At 45.4% G+C, this 21,179-nt stretch overlaps 1 protein-coding gene across 1 annotated transcript in view; it reads left to right on the forward strand.

Moving 5' to 3' along the window:
* Positions 1 to 21,179, forward strand: part of FRMPD3 (FERM and PDZ domain containing 3) — a 63,243-nt gene that overhangs the window by 31,221 nt on the left and 10,843 nt on the right. Inside the window, exons 10-12 of the mRNA XM_004590171.4 lie at positions 1,537 to 1,626; positions 3,972 to 4,151; positions 15,089 to 15,233. Coding sequence (XP_004590228.2) covers positions 1,537 to 1,626; positions 3,972 to 4,151; positions 15,089 to 15,233 — 415 coding nt within the window. The remainder of the gene's footprint in view (positions 1 to 1,536; positions 1,627 to 3,971; positions 4,152 to 15,088; positions 15,234 to 21,179) is intronic.

A 21,179-nucleotide genomic window follows, 5' to 3' on the forward strand; every position in this document is an offset into this window, starting at 1 on the left:
CCCCATAGGCCCTTCCTAGGCTTGCAAGACTCAATCTTCTTGCTCTTCCTGCCAATGAGACAGGAGGATGCATCAACAGGCAGATGTAAACCTAGGACACAGTCCACAAATACTGTACCCATTCCACATTCCTTGCATTATCAACTAGTTTCTCTTCTAAGTTTCAGATTTCCCTCTGAGAATTAAGCCATTCCCAGCTTGTGGTGCATATTAAGATTACTTTTTTCTTACTAAGAGCACTACTGATCATCATCATCCCCTCAGCTTGCATTTTTTGAGACACCTAGGCTCAGGCTGAAGAGGTGAAGAAGGACTGCTGTCAGTGAGGCACTATGTAGCAGACAAACACAGCAGTCTCTCCACCATCCCCAGCCCCCAGCCCCCAGCCCCACACATGCACACACAGTTGGATAGGTATGACTGCTCTGGATGCATGGAGGAGAGACACCAAGGCCAGCCTGGGGGAAATGGGAAAGGCCAAGAATCCATGCCTTTGATGCCAGAGCTGGATCCTCAAAGACAGACAGACATGATTGTCAAAATGAATCAGTGTGGGTAATTGGAAGAAGACTTCCCCAGGCTGGGAGATCCTGCTGTTTGTACAAAGACCCAGAGAGCACGGTGTGAGAATCCAGGGTGTGAGGAAAAATGAATGGAGTTCACTCTAAGTAAGAATGTAGGGAGTGAGAGTAAGGGCAAGAGGGAGCAAAGAGGTTGGAAGGAGCCGATCCACGGAGAGCCTTGTGCAGTGGAAGAGATGGGTGGGAGGGATGTATTTCATCCTGCAGATAGTGGGAAGTTAATGAAGGGCTTCAGCAGGACAATAATGCAGTTAATCTTATACCATTGAGGAGTGCTCTCTGTAACAGTGTGGGGAACACAGTTGAGGGAAAGGAGTATCAGTATGAAAGACAGCCTGACTGTCATCCTGGTGCAGATGGCAATGTTCAGGCAGTGTTTGTGGGGCAAGAGAAGAGGGATGGGTAAGTTAGAGAGGGAATTATGAGGTAGAATCAAGACTGGTGACCCTCACGGAAGGAGGGGCCTAATGTGATTTGCAGGTTTCTGTCTCAGTTGCCCAGAGGGAACCGAGAGAGAAGAGAACCTGAAAGAACAGGTATGGGATTTATAGGTGCTCAGTATTAAAGGCCCTGAGTAGACCTCAGGCTGGGACTGGCCAGCATGCAGTTGTGTCTAGGGTCTAAAGGATCTCAGGACAGAGTTATAGATTAGGGGCAATGTCAGAATTGGGTGCAAGTGTTGGAAGTAATGCAAGAATCAAATGAGTAAGGTGGATACTTCAGGAATGAAATTGAGGAGGTAAGAGGAGCATTTAGAAATACAGGTGGACTGCGGAGAAAGAGCTGTCCAAGCAGGAACCTTCATACAGTTGTTCTGAGGGTATGCTTGCATGGCACAATGCACCTCGAGGACCAGAGCTTATCCTAGGATGTCCCAAATACTCTTGGAGAATGTGAATTTGCTTTCCCCGTGCTGTGCGGGCTTCTCATACCCCTGTGTGCCTTGTTCCCACAGGGCTCTGCAGTTCAGGCAAAGCTCCAGTATCTTCGCATCCTGAATGAGCTTCCAACCTTCACGGGAGTTTTGTTCAACACTGTGGGCCTGGTCAGTGGGGCAGGGACAGGGGAGGAGCTGTGTGTTAGCACTTGTTCTTGGGTGGGGATTAGGAGGGGGGGCAGAAATAGTCTGCCTTCTGTATCCACAGGTTCAACATCTGCAAGCTCAGCAACAGCAGATGGGGAATACGCAAAGAAAGGAAGCGGCTTCCATATTGAATGTGTACAGCTATATTTTTCTTGTCATTATTCTCTAAATAATACACAATAGCTCCTTTTAACATGGCAGTTGCATTGTGCCAGGTATTCTGTCATTTAGAAATTATTTAAAACACACAGGAGGATGTGTGTATATTTCATGCCAACACATTTTTTTTTTTTTAAAAAAAAACTTATTTGTGTAAGGCTGCTGTTTGGGCACAGTGGGTTAAGCCACCACTTGCAATGCTACATCTCATGTCAGAATGCTAGTTCAAGCTCTGGCTGTTCTGCTTCTGACTCAGCTCCTGGCTAATGTATCCAGGAAAACAGTAGAAGATGGCCCAAGTACTTGGGACCCTGCTGCCCTCATGGGAGAGCCAGATGAATTTAGATTTATTTTTAAATTTATTTGAAAGGCAGAGTGACAGGGGGCAGGAGGTGGAGACAGACAGAGATCTTCCATCCTCTGGTTCACTCCCCAAATGGCTGCAGGTCTCAGCCAGGTTGAAGTTAGGAGGCAGGAACTCCATTCATGTCTCCTATACAGAAAACAGAAACTCAAGTACTTGGATCACCCTCTACTGTCTTCCCAGGCACGTCGGTAGGAAGCTGGATTGGAAGTCGAATATCCAGGACTCATACCAGCACTCTGTTCTGGGATGCCTGCATCCCAAGTGCAGCTTCGCTTGCTGCACCACAATGCTGGCCCCATACCATATCGTTTTATGTAAAGAACTTGAGCATCTTCAGATTTAAGTACCCATGGTCCATGGCCATAGGGATGTGAGGGCTTCCAGGAGCCAGTGCCTTGTAGATGCTGAGGAATCTCTAAATTTGTTTCCCCCTTCTTCTGTTGCAAGGGTTGCCAAACTTTTCTGTAAAGGGCAAGATAATAAATATTTTGGGCTTTTGTAGATGGGCCGTACGGGTCTCCGTGGCAACTCTCAGTCCTGGCATGTTAGTGTAAAAGCAGACAGGGCTAATGCAGTAACAAATGGGCGTGACTGTGTCCAGTAACTATTTGTGGGCACAGAAAACTGAATTTACTGTAATTTTCGCATGTCACAAAAACCGGTTCTTTTAGAATTTTTTCCAACCATTTAAAGAAAGTTCTTAGTCCGAGAACAACTCAAAAGCAGCTGGTCATCCAGATGTGGCCCATTTGCCACAGTTTGTCAACCCTGCTGTAGTTCTTCCAGATGCTCCCACCGCCAGCTCCTAACCCCAGACTACCTGAGTCCTTACACTGCCCCCTGCCTGCCCAGCACTTCCACTGCAGTAAGAGTGCTTGGACCAAGCACAGCTGGTTCCACATTGCTAGTTTACCCTTGTGAAAGGAAATTTCAAATCATTTTGCTGATTGGATCCAGGTGCTTGTCATGCCCTGGGGAGCACACTGTCACACTAGCTTATCAAAGTGCCTAAAGGCAGAGGCAAGAGGCTCCTGGGGTGATGCTAATGGCAGAGAATGGACCTGCCAAGGTCTCAGGCCTGATCATTCCAAGGAATCTGTCAGGACTACTTAGGCTGTCCAATCCATCAGATGCAGAGGTAGCCATTTACATACTGGGAACACTGAAAGCCCATTGGCTATACCTCCTCCTCCTCAGACTCTGAAATATCTCACCCACCCATCACTGCCAAAATTTCTATTGGCCATTCCTTTGGAGTAAGAACTACTGGTGTGCCAATTAAAAGGCAAACTTCTTCTAAGGGATGGAGAGCCTCATCAATCCCCCAGTCAAGCCTGAACATCTCAGGCAGAATTCTTCTGTCAGTTTAGGTTTGGGCACTGGGTGAAAAGTGCAAGTTTGAGTGGCTGGGGAGATTTGAATAGCTCACTGCCATGGGTGGAAACTGATTGGAGCTTGGTAGGGGTGGGTAGCTCTTTCAGAGGCACCAAAATAAACCTGACCCATTTCATGATTTTGCCAGAATCAATCCTGCTGCTCTATGCATAATCTGCAGTTGAGACTAGGGTAGCCATTTAATATGGTGATCTGTGCCCTTCTCCTGGAAATAGGACCCCAAACCATTTTCTCCTCAAGGCTGTCCTCCCCTGGCATTGAGCCCCCGATAGTTCCAGACCTGCTCACAGCAGAAGCCGACCATTACATGTCTTCTGTTTTCCCCTTGCCTCTTGTCCTCTGCCCTTCCGTCCTGTGGATGCTGCCTGCCACATGTGGACACCAGGACGAGAAGCAGTCAGCCACCACTCTGCTGGTGGGACCCCGACATGGCATCAGCCATGTTATTGACCTCAAAACCAACCTCACCACTGTGCTGTCCGAGTTCAGCAAGATCAGCAAGATCCAGCTGTTCCGGGAGAACCAGGGAGTGGCTCGAGTGGAGACCAGCATCATGGATGCCAAGGTGAGCCCTGCATCAAGGGGCCCCTTCTCTGCAGGAACAGGCCTTGGTGATGGAGGGGAAGGTAAACGTGATTCTCCAGGATTCTGAAGTGGTTTAGACCCAGGACCTCTTTGGGCTCATCTCTGAACTTTCCTGTCGCTTCTCACCCCTCTGGAACATGCTGCTTTGGCCACTTGCTAGGAAGTCTTCAAAAAGTTTGTGAAGATGTATATTCAGAAAAAATAATGCATGGATTTCAGAATCTGGGGGAAGAAAGCCAGCGTCTCTTATAATTCCATTCCCCCCTAACTTTTCAGTGTAGTTTAAAAAAAGATTTTTTAATTTGAAAGGCAGTTACAGAGAGAGAAAAAGAACTTCCATGCTATGGCTCACTCCCCCAAATGGCTGCAACAGCTGGAGATGATCCGACTTGAAGCCAGGAGCTTCTTCCAGATCATGCATATGGGTTCAGACACACAAGGACTTGGGGCATCTTCTGATGCTTTTCCAGGCTGTTAGCAGGAAGGTAGATCAGAAATGGAACAACTGGGACACAAACCGGTGCCCACATAGGATGTTGGCACAATTAGAGGGTTAGCCTGCTGTCGGCTAGGGAGTGTCACATCAATCCAAGAAAGTTCCTCAACACAAAGCAAGGAAATTGAGAACAATGAGCTACTTACTCTATGGTCATTGCTTGCCCCTCTTCCTGCCATGATAACACACATGACAAATGATATTGAAATGGAACCTGGAACTAAATGAAGCAGCACCAGAAACCCTGGCTACCTCCAGGCTCAGCCTGGCTGTTCCAGAGGCCAAAGAAATAAACATTTTGGTTCTTCTCTATGCATTCTGCCTGTATACTGGTTAGAGAGCCCTACCATAGGTACACGCACTTTAAATCATGGAGGCTTGTGGAGATATCATGGGATGTGTACAACACTGAGGAGGCCAAGGGAGAAGGGGAACAAGTAGAACCTTGTCCCTATTTCCCCTGCCAAGAGTCCAGCCCTTGCAGAACTTTAGAGTCTTGATAGATAGATAGATAGATAGATAGACAGACAGATCAGCTCCTTCCAACTGGCAAGCAGCTGTCACCTGTGCAAAGTCTGGCGCTGCAGTCAGCTGTCCCCTCTATAGCTCTCCTGTTTGAACACAGTGACCAGTGTGGTTGGAGGGCAGGGCAGCTAGCCAGCTAGGAGAGGGTCTTAAAAGAGACACAACTTTCTTTCCTTAAAAGATTTCCCTGGGGGAGACGTTGAGAGCAGATTAGAAGGTTAAGTGTTTCCTGTTTCTGAAAGAGCAACTTATTTGTTTTTCTATTGGTAAAACCCAGAAAGCTTTAATATGTTAATTTCCCACCTGTGCTTCACTGGATTCCCATTGGCTAGGAACGTGTTGGGAGCCAGTTTTTAATTGACCTGTGACCACTTCTTCAACCAATCTCTGCTGCCCTCCTTAGATGTTGCTGGGTATTAAGCCAAGTGGAAAGGGAGGGAAAGCAAAGCATGCAGGGGAGGTGTGGCTTCCAGAGAAATAAAAGGGATTTAAAAGCAAAGGAATAGCTTTCCAGCTGAGTCAGGAGTGGCTCGCCACATTGGCTGCACTGTAGAATTTCCTTAAGAACTTTGAAAAATACAGGTGCCTAGGTCCTATCCCCAGAGATCAGGATTTCATTGATCAGGCGTACAGTCTGGGCATCAAATCTATTTATTTTTTTCTGATTTCTCAGGTGCTTTTGCAGCGCAGGCAGTTTAAGAATGTACAAGGTTGAGACCTAAATGACAGGAGATGTGGAAGGAAACAGGCCAAGCAAGGCGCCAGTGGACAGTACCAATGTTTGTTGCTATGATTGGTACAGCGACCGTTGTAGGGGCAGAAATGCTACCCTATACAGACTATGTTCTAACTTGGGAGCCAAGACTGGCAAAGCACATGGCCTGTTTTAGGGACACATCAGAATAGAAATAATTGTGGCCTTAGACCAGAAGAATCCCATCTCCATGGCTTCCTAGCTGTATGGCCTTGAGAAAGTGTTTTAACCTGTGTGCACAATGAGAAAATGTGAATAAGCTACCTAAATGGACTGCTTGGCATGTAGTGTGTACTCCATAAGAATGCTATTTTGTTGAAAGCCCACAATGTCAGTGAAGGAAAATTCACATGAAGAAATATTTATAGATAAGTTTGTGTGGAATGTGGAGCATTAAAACAGGAAGGAGTTAAATTAAAACTGGCTTCCCACGAGAGGGTGTTTAATCTGGATCTTCAATTGATAGGCATGAATTACCAGAGAGAAGTGGGATGTGTTCAAAGGCAAGGAGCAAGCACAGAAATAAGCAAGCCATATGTGCGGGTCGATAAGCGTAGTTGCTTGGCTGGAGAAGAGAATAATGAGAAAAAGAGATCAGAGAGATTTGTGGGGAGATGGGGTGGTGAGCAGAACAAGTTGCTTAAGAGCCTGAAAGGCCAGGCCTAGGGATTTAGATTCGATGTGGTAGAAGAGAGAGAAACCACTGTCAGTTCTTGAGCTGACAGAATCTTGGTCCTGGGAGCAAGACTAATGTGAAGCCAGGGCTGTGAGGAAAGGATTGTTTTAGTAGTTGAAGTAAGAAGAGGTAAGGGCCTGAACTGGAGAGACAAAGTAGTACAGAGCAGAAAAGGCAGATGTAAAGCCTATTGGATCATTAAGACATGAATGTATCATACGATGCATTTATAATGAACGTATCTTATTATACCTTATCTTCCTCCTGTTGCCTATCATATTGCTCCCAAGTGCACTGAAGAATGATGCCACACGCACAGCTTTCTGCCAAATCATGAGTGGGTAGACAGGGGAGACTGCTACATTAAGGAATAGGTGGAAGGTGTTGTGGGTAAATGGAAGATGCTAGGGTTATGTTTTGCAAATGGGAAACAATGAGTGGTTAGATGATGTGAGATGCAACCACTAGGGAGGATACAGATGGTTCAAGTATGCTATTAAACCTTTAGCTGATGAAGCACATATGAAAAATCACAGGAGAATTATCTACTTTAGACCAGAATGCTGCTACTTTATAATAAAATGTACCATGTACAGTGGGCAGAGATGCTCATGTCCTAATCCTCAGAACCTGTGACTATGCTGTTACAGGGTAGGAGTGTCGGGCTGGGGCATACAGGTCTGCAGATGGAATTAAGGCTGCTAAATCAACTGACCTTAAAATGGGAAGATTAGCTCAGACTCCCCAGGTGAGTCCACTGTATTTGAGAATCCTTTTGGGGTAAGAGGAGGCAGAAGGAAAGTTCAGAGGGATGTGATGTGAGAAGGACTCAGCCTGACCTTGCTGGCCTTGAAGATGGAGAGAAGGGCCATGAGTGAAAGACTGCAAGGCTCCTAGAACCTGGGAAAGCCGAGGAAACTGATTCTACCCTAGATCCTCCCAAAGGGACCCAGGGCACTTGGGGCTGGTCCAGTGAAACTTGTGTCAGACTGCTGACCTCTAGAACATAAAGAAAATAAGTATCTCTTATTTAAGCCACTAGGTTTGCAGTCATTTTTTTATTAATTATTTTGCATTATGTTTCAGTTTCATAGGCTCTGGGAATCCCCCCCCACGCCCCTCCCCCCTGATGCAGTATTACAGTTCAAATTCAATCAAGATTCTTTCCTTGTAAACATATACCAAGCATAAAGTCCAGCTATTTATTGTCCAGATGGGTTGAACAGTCTCTTGGGGAGACCATTTCTGGTCCGTTGTTAGAGCTGGCAGAATATCATCCCATTCAACCAAGAGTCCCGACATAACATCAACAGCAATTTGCAGCATTATGGAATTGACATGGTTTTGAGTAACCAGTGTGTCACAAAAAAAAATAATAATAATAAAAATAAAAAAAAGAAAGCAAGTCCTAACCACAACCTATGATTAGCCCATTGACATTTCAGTTTTAGTTTTATATACAGAACCGACTGCTATATACCTTAAAATGGCTATAAGGTACCATTCAGCTGTCTCGTGTCTATTTCATTTTAGTATTTAGCCATTTGTTGTGTTGAAGTATAATTTTGCTGATCTTGGCAGATTTTAGGGTAATCTAGACTGACTTGTAACTCTAACAAGACATTTCTCGACAATTAAGGTGCTGAACATTTTTTTGTTTGTTTGTTTTGGCGGGGGCTGTGCAGGAAAATCCCCAACACCATGGTGAGGAGTGACTAATCTTTGTGTCCCACCCAGCGAGGCATGAGCCAATCCACGCCAGCTCTTTCCTGTCAGATTCCAAGCTCTACTTTCTGTTGTTTGTCTATTTATTTTAGGTTTTTTTAGTTTGTATGATTGTTTGTTTGATATGAGGGGTTTTCGAAGCGATCCCGATGGTCACTGCGAGGGAGGGCGGGGGTCCAGAGGTGGAGCCAGGTTCAGACCAGAGAAAGCTCTCCTCCCTGGTCCCGAAGGACGTTTATCGTTCTTCTGTTTCTGCGAACCGCTCAGGGCTTCTGGTTGTCTTTCCGATGACATTGGCCTCTGCACGGTAGTGTTTGGGCTTCTTCCATCCCCTGTGGAAGCTCCGGTTGAGGGTGGGTGACCTCAGAGTACTCGGCCTTCGAGGGCATCCAATTTCCTGTGGTCTCCTAGGCAGTTGGGATGTAGTCCTTGTTGCTCGTATTAATAGTTTGTGGTGAAGGTCTGGGAGTCTTCATGGTTGGGATCCAAGCTTCCTCCTTACCACCTGCTCCACCCTGGAGCGCCCTCCTGCTCCACGCACATGACCTCCTGTTAAGAGGTTGTCAGGATCGCAGCCGGTTCCCCTCTCATGCATTGGTATAGTAGTTTTTGCAGTCATTTTTAATAGGAGCAACAGGAAATTAATACATCAGCCGATTGCTTCAGGTAGCAAGTACTCATCCAATACACTGAAAATATGATTTGATAGAGAAACATTCTGCTCCTACTCAGCTTTTGTTACATAGAATCAGGTGCCCTATAATCAGAGATGTCTGCTGCCTTGCACGTAATGAGCTCAAGTCCATGCCCTGTGGACTTGCAAAGCAGCATGCGTCTGTATCGCATTGATCGGCAGAGGCAAGATGGATGGTATAATGGTAGGAGGGGGAAAGGAAGAATGAAGGAGGAAAAACAGCAAGTTTTCAATATAATCATTCAGGGTGAACTTGCTGTTGCTGGGAAGCATACTCAACACAGTGTAGCATACCAATGTACTTTTTTAAAGGGAAGAAAAAATGGCTCCTTCCCTCAAGATACTTCCCATCTTGGAAGAAACAAATGCACAGGTACATGGCCGAGGGCTACTGGGGTGAGGAGCAGAAGCCAAGGAACAGGTCTTGGCCTGTCAAAGGCAGCCCCAGCTTCAACTGCAATGGCACTGAGCCTACTGGCAAGGGCAGTTCTGTCACTCCCTGGAGCACTTCTGGGGTAAGCTGGCAGAGAAGAAGCAGAGCTCAATGAAGATGTATCTCAGCAACGCAACAGGGAGCTCTGGACAGCAAACTGCCTGGGGTGGTGCCTGGCCATGATGGCCTGGATGTGCTGGTGACAGAAACGTAGCTGCATAAAGCTATTTGGGGTTAAGAAATAAAACCTTTTTAATGTCAACAACAGAAGCAAAATACATGGAAAGCCGATGGAGGTATCATAGGGAAAGTAACAGCTATTAGAGGAGGTCAAACTTCCAGCTGGCGGATTAAGAACAGATTTGGGAGCTCCATCCTGAAGACATTGACTTGCATAGGCTTAGTAGAATCTACCCATGGCATCCATGGTGCGCAGAACAACCACCCATGGGTGCATCAGGAACAGCTGAGCACATTACTCTGAACTTTGCTTTCATTGACTTCACACCAATATCTTGAAAGCAGCAGTAGTGGGACTATGTGCACCTGCAAAATTGGCAAAAGCTACAAATCAAAACTTAACAGAATTGGCTATGACGCCTTTACTAGCACACCGACCACTAAATAGGGTATTTTGAAGGAAGGCTGTCTTCATCGCTGTAAGAGAAACTTGGAAGTTAGACACCAGATCTGGCCCATTTTCCCCCTAGAAATTGCTACTGTGACGTGGAAAGATAATGCAGTGGCCTGGTGGAAATAGCATTTTTCATTTAAAACTATTAATGGCTCTGACTACATAGAGGAATAATGAGTGAAGATGTAGAAACCAGTAGACACCTGGGCTCTCCTTCCCAGGTCATGTCAATGTGAACTTCTGTGACCCTATCACTTCTTGGCCTTTTAGCTAAGATTAAGTGTGAGGGTAGGGCCCAGGGTGATGTCCAGCTGATTCCAGCATGCACGGGGCCTGAGAACCACTGTCTTAAATGATGTTCTACCATCCCCTCAAATTGGCTGGCTCTGCCTGATTAGCCTTTCCCTGTGCTGAAGAGACAAGAACCCAAATGTATTGCCCCTAGTACTCAAAGACCATTATCTTGTACCCTTGCCCTCCAGGTCCCCTGGATTCACATCCATTTCCTGTTTGTCAGGAATGCTAGAGTGAACCAAGGCTACTCCTGGGTACCGGGCAGGGAGATGAGGCTGGAGCATGGCAAATTAATCCCTGCTGTACCTTCTTCTGGCTGGCTTATGTCTCAAACTATGTTCTCCTTATTTTTTCACTGAAAATGACCTGAACGTAGTTACAGTTTTAACTCAGCCTACTTATTCACAGTGGAGCAAACATAAGTAAGTATTCCAGTGTCTGTTTCCAAGAGACAGCAATCTGGGACTGAGACACATACCCCATTATCGTAGAAGTACATAAGGGGAAAAGGCGGGCCATGAAAGAAATTGTCTCAAGGGATCTCTTGTGGCCCGGTGTGTCTCCTAGTCTTGTGTGTGAGCCTGATTGTGCTAGCTCTTTCTGTAGGGACAAGCATGACATTATACCTTGTGATCATTAAAATCCCATTTCAAAGAAAATGTTTTTTAAGGTTTCTAAGAAACATCACCACCCTTGTTGCTTGCTGGCCTTGGATTTGGTTTTCACCCCCCACTGGCAAAAAGCATTTCAGTATTCTATTTACAAGTTGCACTTGGCTTGTGCTGAGGCCCAGGTGCTTGTCTGAAGATGCTGTGTGTCTCACGCTGAGCCACCTGAGGTTGTGCTTGGCCCTCTCTCTGAACCAGATTTTGCCTTTGTGCTGCTTTATTACCAACATCAGGCCATACTGGGAGTAAGAGGGGAGACAGAAATGAAGTCCGGAAGTTATGTCAATCATCCAATTAGTCACCTGACCTTCAGTCAGTTATTCTGCCCATTAGCCTGCCAGCCAGCCAGTTAGCTAATGGTCAGAATGTGAAGCTATTAGGTGTTCTATCTGTCCTGCAGCCAGTTTGTCTGCTAGGGTACAAGTGAGTCAGACTGCCTTGCAGTCAGCCAGCATATCAGTCTATCCATCAGTCAGTCAGCCACTTAGCCTGTATTCTGATCAAATGATCCCTCATTCTATGTGTCAGCCAAGGCCATTTCCTCATAGAGCTTTCTCCAGCTTCTGAAGCCAAATTAAGTCTCTCTCTTTTTCTCTGTCTCACTGTCCCCCCAACACACATACAAACACCATTGCAAAATATTCTGTGTTTCATTCACTCTAGAAGTTTTGTGTCACAGACTTGTCACACCTCACAGTCATTTTCACTGGTGTGATTGTTTGGTTCATGCCTTATTTCCTGCTAGAGTATTAGCCCCATGAAAACAGAAAGTCAGTTGACCCAGTTCTGGGATGAATGGGATACAGCTCTCAAATTGAAGATGCTAAAATATGGCTTTTAGCTGGTTTGGAGCATTGCTGGGTGGACAGAACATGGCACAGCATTTCAGCCAGAGGGAATAGAATAGGTTAAGGTATGAGAATATGAAAGAGCATGAAGTCTAAATGATGTCACTTCTGGAGCATCAGGTGACAGAGACTGAAGAGAGGAGGATACAATCAGAAACATGAAAAATGTGATTGGAAACATAGGCTAGGTCCAGGTCTCGAAGAGCTTTGTATACCATTATAAGGCAGTTGGCGTTTATTCTTTTTTTAAAATATATTTATTTATTTTTAATGGAAAGTCAGATATACAGAGAGGAGGAGAGACAGCGAGAAAGATCTTCCATCTGATGATTCACTCCCCAAGTGACCGCAACGGCCAGAGCTGAGCTGATCCGAAGCCAGGATCCAGGAGCTTCTTCTGGGTCTCCCACGTGGGTGCAGGGTCCCAAGGCTTTGAGCTGTCCTTGATTGCTTTCCCAGACCACAGGCAGGGAGCTGCATGGAAAGCAGGGCTACTGGGGTTAGAACTGGCGCCCATATGGAATCCCAGCGCATGCAAGGCAAGGACTTGAGCCACTAGGCCACTGCACTGAGGCTGGGTTTATTCCTTTTTAAAAGAGTTATACATTTATTTGATAAAGAAAGAGATGGAGAGATAGACAGAGAAACCTTTTATCCATTGATTTACCCACCCCCCCAAATTCCACAACAGTCAGAGTTGGACTAAGCCAAAGCCAGAAGCCAGAACTCCATCCTGATTTACAACATAGATAGGGGCTGAGTATTTGGACCATCTTCTGTTACCTTCCTATGAGCATTAGTACAAAACTGGACTAGAAGTAGTGCACCTATACCTCCAACCAACCGTTCTATATGGAATGCCTGCATTGCAGATGATGGCCTGTACCACAGCCTTAGCCCCAGATTTATTCTTGAAGTGATAGGCTCCGCTGAAGATTTTAGGTGACAGTGAGACTCATCCATTCCAGCAACCCTTCAGTCAGGATGGTTAAGGTGAAGAGAAGATCATCAGAGACACAGAGGCCAATTAGAAGAGTGTCAGGGTCCTTGGCTTAATGTGTCCCAATCTTTTTCTGTATTATTTGAAAATGCCACAATTGCTGTAACAAAAAAAGAGACAAGACTCCATTGCGTATTTAGATGAGACTGTTTATGACTGGCAATAGGACTGTGAGACTGAGGGGTTCAGTATCTCAGCACATTTGTCATCTGATCACACATACCTGGAGATGCTTTTAGTCTGGGTGGAAGGAGATGAGGGCCTGGAATAAAGCAGTGGCAGTTGTGATAGTTGTGAGTGCTCCTGAAGACAGCTTAGTGAATGGTTGGTAGCAGCAATCCATGCCCAAATCTTTGTGTATCCTGTTTCTGGTGGCAAGTACTGAGGCAGGAAGGGGCAGCTAACTTCCTCCAGCCCAGTTTTATCCCCTCAACCTGTTCTTTGGTTTGTTTTTTTTAACTTGAACTTTGATATGTGTAGGTTGATCATTGTGTGGTGATCAAGAAGCATCCATTAACAGTAAGTGAAAATATTCCTGCTGCCATTCTTACTAATGGCTCAAACCTCTTCATGCTGTCTCTACTTTGCCATCAGCATGATCACTACCCTAAGTGGGACCAATCACCTAGCTCCTAAACTATTGTTGTGGCCCTCTGGCAGGTCAGAGAAAAGTCTTATTCCTTTTTTTCCCTTAATTCTTCTGGTTGTTAAAGCCTGGTATGGCAAACTCCAAAAGGTCACAGAGGCCCACAGCCTCATGGCTCCCTCTTGAGCAGATCTTTTGTGCCGTTCATCTGGAGGCCACTTCTTTATTCCTGGGGAAATTCTAGACTTCATTCTGATCCAAATTTAATCAAGCACATGGTTAGGATTATCCTCATAATGCAAATACTAAGAAATGTTCTTGAAAAAGGTGCTGGTTTTGATTTTGTTTCGAATATGATTGTTGGTTCTCTGAAGCAATTAACCAGCTAATCTCAGAGAAATCTGATGTTAGTGTTAGGAATGGAAATCAATACAGCATACAGTATTTACCAAAGTGGACTAAAATGGACAACTCTCAAAGTATTTTCCATGAAAATAGCTCCTTGTGGTCAAATCCATTTTGAAAATATGGACTGCTGAAACCCCCGAAGCTTTGCAGTGCACTAGGCTATTAAAGGATGTAAGAATTGATCTTCATACATTAGCCCAATGTCACAAACATACTTGACTAAGCGTTTCTTTTAAGAAGCACCAATCAGGGCCTGGCGGCGTGGCCTTGCGGCTAAAGTCCTCGCCTTGAACGCAGCGGGATCGCATATGGGCACCGGCTCTAATCCCGGCAGCTCCACTTCCCAACCAGATCCCTGCTTGTGGCCTGGGAAAGCAGTTGAGGACAGCGCAAGGCCTTGGAACCCTGTACCTGCATGGGAGACCCGGAAGAAGTTCCTGGTTCCTGGCTTCGGATCGCCGCAGCACCAGCCATTGTGGCCACTTGGGGAGTGCATCATCGGACGGAAGATCTTCCTCTCTGTCTCTCCTCCTCTCTGTATATCTGACTTTGTAATAAAAATAAATAAATCTTAAAAAAGAGAAGCACCAATCAGCATCTCCAGGCTACTTTGAAATGAGGAAACGAAAAGAGAGCAGAAGATTTGAGCAGGGCTGCAGGCTGCAGAGACACACAACTTGGTTCCATAGCACCTGTTCTGGGTGTTGTAGCTGGGTATAACGATCTGAGCAATAACTCGTGTACCCAAGTTGTTTACAGTCCAGGATGTTCCAGGCTGTCCCTGAGTCTAGCCTAGTCTCCTGGTTTTACCCCAGCTCTCCCAGCTGCCTTGAGCATCTGCTAAGCTCTGAAAAACGTGAAGACTGCTACACAGAAGGCACAGGATGTTACGTAATTTTAGTCTTTTTCAGTAAAGGTGGTTCATTAAATGTCTAGTTAAAAGTCAGTTTAGTTTTGATACTAACATTTAAGTGCTTGCTACAAAGAAATTCTCAAATCAGAAAAATCAGAAGAAACTATTCCCCAGGCCTCCTATTTGGGCTTCAGAGAGGATGTCTGTTATAACCATGCAAGTCATATCTGCTTCGTTACCAATCCTCCTAGAACTGCACCAGCTTGGTGTACCTGCCTTGCTTCTTCCCCAGATATTCATGTTTCTTCTCGTTTCTCTTACAGCCTCTGGTGCTGTTGATGGAGTGGCCTGAAGCCACCAACTTTGCCTGCCTGATTGCGGGGTACTGCCGCCTCCTACTGGATTCCAGGAAGATGGTCTTCTCCAGGCCTGCAAGCCAGCCCCTTCCACCTCCAATGATAAAGGCAGGTAGGGCTCAGCCTCGGTTTTTGGTATGCTGGAAGCCCTTTAGATCGATCCTGGAAGATGAGGATAGATAGAGGGTAGAAGTCTGCTTCCTTAATGCTCACCCCATGCTGTAGCATCTGGTTTAGCCAGAGCTGTAGCAGTGCATCCTACCTGGAGTATCCTAGTAGGAAAGACAGCTTGCTGTCACATGTGTCTCTTGCACAAAGGATACCTGTGACCACACACTGTGATTGAATCAGTGAGTGAATGTAAGATAAAAGTAACAAGCAAGTAATAAATAGAGCCAATTATAGAATCACATTAAACCTAAGGCAAATCTTTAGAGATAATGGAGATATACAGGAGATTCATGCATGTTTGAGCTTAGTTGATGTGGTATTGAAAATGAAGATAAAACTTGTTGTTGCTGCTCATCATAGCAGAAATTGAAGCATGAGGCCTTTGAAGACTAGAGTAGGAAGATTGTGCAGGCCCAGAAGAAGGCTTGGAGCTAGGAAAGGACAGTCATTTAAAAACAGGTTCAAGTGCAAGTGTGCTTCCTGGATGGGAAGCTCAATGCATCCATCCCTCATAGCTGTCCCTTGTGGTGGGTACAAAAAGAAACCTTAGGGAAAAGCAGCCCAGTCTGGGAAGAGAAGAAAGTGATACAAAAATCCGGTACTTCACATACTAGATCTAAGCTTCACATATGTACTTTAAGTACTCCCCTGTACCCCAGCATCCAAACATCACAGGTAAGCCTGAGGCTTAACCCTCACCAGTCACTCTTGCCACATGTTGAACACTTGCCCTTGCCACTTGACTATATCTTCTCTCTTGAAGGCTCCATTGATTTTCCAAATGGAAATATCTGATCCAGATCTAGATTTTAGAGAGTAGAATAACACTCCTGCTGGATGAACCAGCTCCCAAAGACTGTGTACTCCCATACCACACATACATCCTCTCACTCATTTGTCTCTTCATCATGAGCATCATACGCCCAAGTTTGTATCTCACAATGTTGTCCACAGAAATTAAGAGGGAATGAGTCAAATACCAGTTTGAGAATGAATAGGTTCCACCTGGAGAAGCAAAGAAACTGACTTGGAACAGGAAGAAACAGACAGGAACAAGGGAAGGGACTGTAAATTGCTGCACATCTCCAGGTGAATAACTCTGAAGATATTGTCACGCTGGCAAACCTACAGATGGGCAAATTCTTTGGAAAAGCTCATGTTAGTGTTGTCAGTGTCCGTTGTGATCCTCCTTTCTCTCCTCAGGTCCAAGTAAACCCTGCCACTTGCTGAGCAGGAGAGAGAGGGAGAAGGGAGAAGGGGAACAGGGAACGTAGAAGGGAAATCCTGGCGCTTAACCAAGGACCAGATGTGGCAGCGAGGGTTGTTGGGGAATTGCCATTTTGTGAAGGCAGCATGGAGAGAGGGAGAGGACTGCTCTGTAGCCCTTCCTGCCTGACAAAGGTTTTCTGTCATTCAATCAGCACTTCAGCCATCACTGGTCCTCTGAGAATGGTAGCATCAAGTAAGGCACACAAACTTCGTGGATGTAGTCCTTGAGGCTGCCCTGGTGCTACTCCAGAGACAAATCAGTTTCATTGGGTTCTCTTGGAGCTAGGTCAGGCTGTAGAACCTGCTCTAGACTTCCTGAGAGTCCTGCTGGGCCCACTGCAAGGTGGCAGCTCTGCCCGTCTCCAGCAGAGAGCCTCCACCTCCGTGCAGCTGTCAGAAGAGCTGCTGTGAGTTCTCTGTCCACCTGTGATGCTTCTGCTTGGGGTGGCCAAAGTGGAAAGAATCAAGTCCAGGGACGGGGCATGTGGAGAGCCTCTGCTCTTCCTTCTCCTTTTCTGCCGGACAGAAAGACAAACACTTGAATTTGGCGTGATCTCTCCAAACTCGTGGCTCAATATTTAGGCTCTATTTATTGGTTTTTTGACTGTGAGATGCTGGGTTGACAGTAGCCACCCGATACTCTTTGTGAATGAGGTAGGGTGAGCCTCAGAGCACTGCCTGAATTCCCAAGCCACCACCACCAGCCCCGGCAATGCTCCAGAAGCTGAAATGTATATCTTATCTCAAGGTTTCCAGGAGAACTCACTTCAGGTTATAGTGCAAGGCCTATCAGTTCCTGGTCTGATAGACCTGCAAGGCAAAGATCCAAAGTGGAGACCAGTTGGTCAGCCCTCACATTCCTCCCAGGACAGTAGCCCCAGTACTGGCTGTGGTTCCTTAGCCAAGGCCGACAGGGACCCATCATTCTCTCAAACTCTGCCAGGCTTTTCCTTGGCGGGAGCAAAAGTCCCTGGCCCACTTGGGCCCTGGTGTCTCTGCAAAGGAGGGCCAGAGCTGGCCGGCTCTATCTTCTTGCGCCACAGAAGATGTTGGTGCAAGGCACTGTTCAGTCTCAGTGATCAAAAGGGTTAAAGTGGCAGCTGGGGAAGAGAAAGTCTCACTCTCTTCCACACGCAGAATAAAAGGGGAATGAGAAAGTGGTAGGAAGAAATTTAGTTTTGCACTGTCTCAGCACTTTTGCCGGAGTAGGTATCTCACTTATTCACTGCCCAGTTTTTTTCTCAAGGACTTGCATGCCAGGTACTGGCAATACAATCATGAATAACAGATATTGTGAGGTTTTTCCCCTAAGGACTTTTTTTTTTTTTAATTTGAAAACCAGAGTTACAGAGAAAGAGGGAGAGACCCACAGGAAGATCTTCTATTTGCTGGTTTCACTCCCCCAAATGGCCACAATGACCATGGCTGGGCCAGACTATAATCAGAACCTGGAATTCCATCCAGGTCTCCCACATTAGTAGTAGAGGCCTAAGTAATAGGACTATTTCCGGGTGCATTAGCAGGGAGCTGCATTATAAGTGGAGCATCTGGACTTGATCCAGCATTCATATGGGATGCAGATGTTGCAAGCAGCAGCTAAACTTGCTTCATGACGCTAGCCCCACCAATGTTGTCTTTATGATGCTACTCTCACATAGTTTACAATCTGATAGGAAGAATAGAGGCAGGTTAGTAAATAGATAATGCCAATACCACAAGTACCTTTGCATTTGTGTAAGAGACATTCAACAGGTATAATAGAATAGCATTTAAGTTTGAAGGCTCTTGGAGCTGGCACTGTGTTGTTATACATAAAGCTGCTGCCTGTGACAGCAACATCTCATATGGGAGCTGGTTCAAGTCCCAGCTGTTCCATTTCCTATCCAGATTTTTGCTAACATGCCAAGGAAAGCAGTGGAGGATGATCCAATGCTTGGGCCTCTGCACCCCTTTGGGAGACCTAGAAGAAGCTCCTGACTCCTGATTTTGGAACAGCCCAGCTCTGGCCATTTAGGGAGAGAACCAGAAGATGAAAGATCTCTCTTTCTCCTTCCCTCCATCCCTGCTTTCCTCCATATTTCTCTTTGTGGCTCTGCTTTTCAAAGAAATAAATATTTCTTAAAATCTAAAGCAAATAAATAAAATAAAGGCTTAGAAATATCCTGAACAAGCCCGGTACGGAAGCTTAATGGCTGAAGTCCTCAGCTTACAACTGCCAGGATCCCATATGAGTGCCGGTTTGTGTACCCGATGCTCCACTTCCCATCCAGTTCCCTACTTGTGGTTTGGGAAAGCAGTCGAGGATGGCCCAAGTCCAGATGCTCCCACATGGGAGACCCGGAGGAAGCTCCTGGCTCCTGGCTTTGGATTGGCTCAGCTCCGACCATTGCGGCCACTTGGGGAGTGAACTAACAGACAGAAGATCTTTCTCTTTGTCTCTCCTTCTTTCTGTAAGTCTGACTTTCCAAAAGAAATAAATCTTAAAAGAATACATCCTGAGCTAAAAGAAAGGCCCATGCAAATGCCAATTCTCCATCTATACTAAAGTGGCTGGAAATTCAGAAGCACCTGCTATATCTCCCGAGCCTTAACCTCGCAGCATCATTGCAGAATCCAGGAAAACAGGACTTTGAGAATCCCAGTTGGGATATCAGCTGAAGGAATTCACTCTGCATTTTCTACCATGCTTAGAAAAGAGTTTCATGTAGTGAGCTCAATATTCTGGTTAATGATTATTATATATTTCATAAATGGCTTACCAATTTTCATGTAGTTAACTCCAGCAATATACTCAAAGCACTAAAGTCAAGCTGAACATAGACTTTTCTTAGGGATTCAGAGAGAACATGAGATTTTCTCGAGGCTGCTAATTCATCATTGTGGACAGTGATCATTGGATTATACAATAAAGCTGGGCCAAGTACTAGAATGCTCTTTGAGTCAATGTCATACTGACTATGCAGAGTACTTCGGAAAGTTTATGAAAGATTGAATTAAGTGGTGAGTTTATTTTAGTGTAAAAAGTTGTAATCTACATAAACAGTGATCAAAAAATTATGGAAAATGCACATTATGAAACAATGTAGATTTTAATGTGATTTTGGACCAAAATAAGCTTATGCTTTAATCCCATTTTCCATTAACTTTTTCAAGTGCCCAAATATGTTCATATATGTAAAAATAAACTGTAATTATTTTAGAGCATAACTCTAGATGATTACTGTCCCGTTCTTTGCAAATATTTTTTTTCTTTCAGTCAATCTTTGGAACAGCTGAATACAGAAGGACAGAGTAGGGCATTCCCTTGGGAAAGCTGATGAGCAATTTACAACAGATTTGCAGTCTGGGAGGCACGCTGTCCCAGCCATCAGCCGACTGCACCTGGCTTTCCTGGCACTTCTTGTCTTCTGCCTAGAGGAAATTTGGGCTTCTCCAGGCACATTTTGTCCTAAGATCTAGAAATCACGATACCAGGTGGTAGGCTGTGCGTCACCTGGCCTTGACAATCCATTGTTGGGGGATGTTTCCATCTTTCAGAACGGGAAACCAGCCTTAGAATTCCAGCCCTGGCCTGAGAGCTGCCACCTCCTGCTTGTTTGACCATGCCCTTGGGAGCCACCTCTAATGACAGCAACCCTGACTGCTCTGCTGTCTCACAGGTAGTTAGTGCCTGGTGCATCTTCAGGACCTGCGGACAATGCCTAGGGGTAGAGAGACATCATGAGTTACTAGCTCATATTCCGGGCTTACTGCTTCCTGAAGTAATTTGTCCTTCAGTCTCGGAGGCCAGGATGGAAGGTCATTAAATACTCTTCCCTTAACTGATTCAGAGTTCCCAAAATACAGTCATTAGTGAACTGTGCTTGAACTGAATACAGTTCTGGATGAACTGAATTCACTCAATGTGATACCAGTAAATCTCTAGTTAGTGAGACAACCCAATCTATGGAAAAGTGAGAGCTTAAGGTCTGAAGTCAGAGAGAGTTTTATTGCAGTTCTTACTTCGCCATAGCTTAGCTTTGTGGTCAAGAAAAGATTCCATAAATTGAGTCTTCATTTCTTCATCTGTAAAATGACTGTAAGACTACCTACCTCATGAGGTATTTAACAGGATTATGTGAGATACATCACAGGAAATCCTTTTACAGTGCAAGCCACATTTTTACTTTATATAACAATTGAAAGTTCATCATGTGTCCAGATCTGTGATGTTGGATTTTTTTTAAAGATGTGCTTATTTAATTATCTGAAAGTCAGAGAGAGAGAGCGAGAGAGCAAGTGAGAGATCTTGCATCCACTGATTTCCTCCCTTAATGACCACAGCAATCAAGACTAGGGCAAGCTAAAACCAGGAGCCAGAAGCACCATCTGGATCTTACACATGAGTGGAAAGGACTCGAGTGTTTAAGTCTTCAGCCTCAATTTCTCTGGTGGTTTAGCAGACAGGTGCATTGGAACCAACGTAGCTGGAACTCCAACTAGTCACTCAAATAACGGATGTAGGGTGTCCCAAGTGGTGACTTAACATGCAGTGCCACAATGCCTATCCAAAACCGGTTTTTCTTCTTATTATTTTTGTAAGATTTATCTGAAAATCAGAGTGAGTGAGAGAGAGAGA

The sequence above is a fragment of the Ochotona princeps genome, chromosome X (genome assembly GCF_030435755.1).
Source record: "Ochotona princeps isolate mOchPri1 chromosome X, mOchPri1.hap1, whole genome shotgun sequence".
NCBI classification, from domain to species: domain Eukaryota; kingdom Metazoa; phylum Chordata; class Mammalia; order Lagomorpha; family Ochotonidae; genus Ochotona; species Ochotona princeps.